This window comes from Phalaenopsis equestris, unplaced genomic scaffold (assembly GCF_001263595.1).
Source record: "Phalaenopsis equestris unplaced genomic scaffold, ASM126359v1 Scaffold000517, whole genome shotgun sequence".
Taxonomy (NCBI): domain Eukaryota; kingdom Viridiplantae; phylum Streptophyta; class Magnoliopsida; order Asparagales; family Orchidaceae; genus Phalaenopsis; species Phalaenopsis equestris.
Window position 1 is genome coordinate 778176 of NW_018164957.1, and position 3250 is coordinate 781425.

At 34.2% G+C, this 3250-nt stretch overlaps 1 protein-coding gene across 1 annotated transcript in view; it reads left to right on the forward strand.

Moving 5' to 3' along the window:
• The window catches only part of LOC110028610 (serine/threonine-protein kinase ppk18), a 38628-nt gene extending 35646 nt beyond the window's left edge, over positions 1–2982 (forward strand). Inside the window, exons 14-17 of the mRNA XM_020730527.1 lie at positions 328–389; positions 716–825; positions 896–983; positions 2387–2982. Of these exons, the coding sequence (XP_020586186.1) occupies positions 328–389; positions 716–825; positions 896–983; positions 2387–2653 (527 nt within the window). The 3' untranslated portion in view covers positions 2654–2982. The remainder of the gene's footprint in view (positions 1–327; positions 390–715; positions 826–895; positions 984–2386) is intronic.
• Positions 2983–3250: the final 268 nt, after the last annotated feature.

Genomic DNA, 3250 nt, shown 5'->3' on the forward strand with positions numbered 1-3250 from the left:
GAAGGTGTATGTATATAGGGGCATTTATCCTACATACCACCGAATTCTTATGTATTTATATATCTAACACCTAAACTTTGTTTTTTATATTTATGCCACTAAGTTTTTTTCATATCACATAAAAAACATAATTTTAACTTTTTAAAAGTAAATACTTTTTTTCTTACATAGTTAAGGTGGCATATATGTAAAAATCACAATTTAGGTGTTAGATATGTAAATACATAAGAATTGAGTATGTAAAATTTCCAAATTTTAAATAGTTATATATATATTATTTTACTTGCTGACTGGTATTGGCTTTTGGCTGACATTTGCCATTTCCAGCTAGTGGGAAGGTCAAGAGAGAGGGTCCTTGTGTTGGAACCAAGGGTTTTCGAGCTCCAGAGGTTTGTGCTTACTTTCACTATGAATAGTTCTCTTTTTCTGAAACTCGATAGTAGCAGACTAAGAAAAGTATCAAAATAGTCTCTTAACTTTTTCAGGTGGTCATTTTTTGGGGGTCATTTTATAAAAGTGTTAATTAGTCGCTAGGCTCTTTTAATGTGTTGACATGGTCCCAACAGAGGACTATTTCAGGATATAGTCCCAATAATTCCAATAGACTAATATGACATTTTTATAGGCACATGAATTAAAATGTCCCCATTTAAGTATTCAAGGGACTATTTTGACACTTTATTTGGTACAGATTAATAATGTTTAGCGGATACAGGTATTATTCAAGTCTTTCTACCAAGGTTGCAAGATTGATATATGGTCTGCTGGTGTCACATTGCTCTATCTCATGCTAGGGAGGGCTCCATTTGGTGGTGATCCTGAGCAGTGAGTTTTTCTGTTTTGAGTTCATTCTACTCCATACAACCTTCTATTTATGTTGCCTTCTGTTTCGCAGAAACATAAAGGAAATTGCAAAGCTGAGGGGCAGTGAGGATTTATGGGAAGTTGCTAAACTACACAATTGCGAGTCTTCTTTTCCTGTGGTACCATGATTTTCTGACCTGATCTTTAGTTTATGAGCAATATATTTTTTGTCGGTACTCGAATTATTTAACCCGCCCCTGAGCCATAGATGCAATTCCATGAAATTTTTGGTGTAATTTGAACTTGTCTTTTTGTTAGGTGAGGGTAATTCTTATCAACTACTCTAAGCTACTGTGAACAATCACCCTAACTGACATCCGTCTTGTTTGAATTTGAATTTGGGGTTTAAATGAGTCTGAGTTGAGCACGAGCCACTCTCGTCTTGAACTTAAGCTTAATTAATTGAGTTTGAGTTCAAGTCTAATTTGTTATTATAGAGAAAACAAAATTAATTCAAACTAGTGTTATAAAATGATATATTAAAAATAAAACAATGTATTTTAATTTATTTTGAATGTATTTTATATTAATATTTTTTTTGGGAAGATCATACATGCCTATACAATTCCTTTGTATTTAAATATCAAACACTTAACCTTTGATTTTACATGCGAAATTTACATGCAGACCATACAATTCTTATATATTACATATTTTTCACTTAAACTTTGAAATTTACATGCATAACACTCGAATTTTTAACATTACATCAAAAATTCCACACCACAACAACAAGAAGTCTTTGCCCAGCTAACTTGGGTCGGCTACATGTATTCTTTTTCTCCATTGTGTCCTTTGAGGTTCATAATGAATTAAGATCAATTTTATATACAACTTGCCCAAGTCCTTTCACTTCTATCTCTACTTTTCTTAACATAAGTCCAATAAAAATCTACTCTCCTAGTATGGTCATTAGATGTTTGACGTTTAACATAACCAAATCATCTTGAGACGACTCTCTTTAACCTTAACTGTAACTGGAGCTACTCCAACCCTTATAGAAATACCAATAATACTATTTTTAAAAATTGAAATATACCTTTTCGTGAAGTTTATAACACCAAAGTTTCGTAAATGTAAATATCAATATCTAAGAGTTAGATATGTAAAATACATACGAGTTGTGTGGTATGTATGTAAATTTCCCCTTTGACATTCATGCAACTTTATGCACGAAAAAAATTATTTCACTTTTAAAAGTTAGCGATAGTAATATTTTTGATGTGATATGAAAGATGTGAGCATTTTAAAAGTTAAAAAAAAATGAAAATTTAGGTGTTAGATATGCAAACAACTTAGAATTGTGTGGTATGTCTGTACATGCCCCTTTTTTTAAAAATGTGTCAGCTCACCATCTAATGAGTTAAATTGGGGCTGGCCTAAGCTTTATTATTAGCTCTTCGAGCTCCGCTCACGGGCCACTTATCGGGCCGATCGTGGACTGCTTCACCAGTCCCCTTGGATCAGTTGCATGGCTAACTCGATTATAGTCGCAGACTCTTATACTAGTGATTACTTGCAGGATCTGCTGGAGGTCGGATCACTGAAATCGATGAAACTGAGTGATTGGTGTGCTAAGAACACCAGGAGACCCGAATTCCTTGAGCTCATACCTGAATCACTCTTTGATCTAGTTGACAAATGTCTCACTGTAAATCCACGGTGCAGATTCTCTGCGGAGGAGGCTCTGATGCACAAGTTCTTTGCTCCCTGCCATGAGAGCATTAGAAAGCTGAGGCTGCTGAGAAAAGTAGCTACCTCAGATCCTTCAAGCAGCGGCAGCAACTGAGAAGCTTGGAGAATCTCTCTTCATCACCATTCTGCTGTGTTATTCCAGTGTTCCAGCGGCCCAAGAGGTCCCGCGTCGAGAACACAAAATGGGATCACTGTAGTTTACCGGATCTTCACTGTAATTTAAATTTCGACTTCAACGGCTAGTCATGGAGCTGAGGTAAGTTTTAGATTCATTTGGTGAGTTCATGTAAATTTAAAATTGCATGGTGCTTCTGTACCATGAAATTGAATTAACTGATTTAGATTGTTTAGTTGAGATCTCATGATAAATTCATGTTTAAATAGATATTGACACTTGTCTTCAGTTTATTTAGCTTTTTTTTATTAGTTTTAGGGGCTTTTACATACCTACCACCCAATTCCTATGCAATTACATACCTGATAGCTAGACTTTGCTTTTTTACATTTATACCACCCAAATCTTTCATATCAGGTTTCAAATACCACTGTTTTAACCTTTAAAAATTTAATACACCGTTTCATACATAGGTAAGTTGGTATATATGTAGCAATTGAAGTTTTGGTGTTAGATATGTAAATTTATAAGAGTTGAGTGCTATGTATGTGATTCTTCCTATTTATTAATATTGTA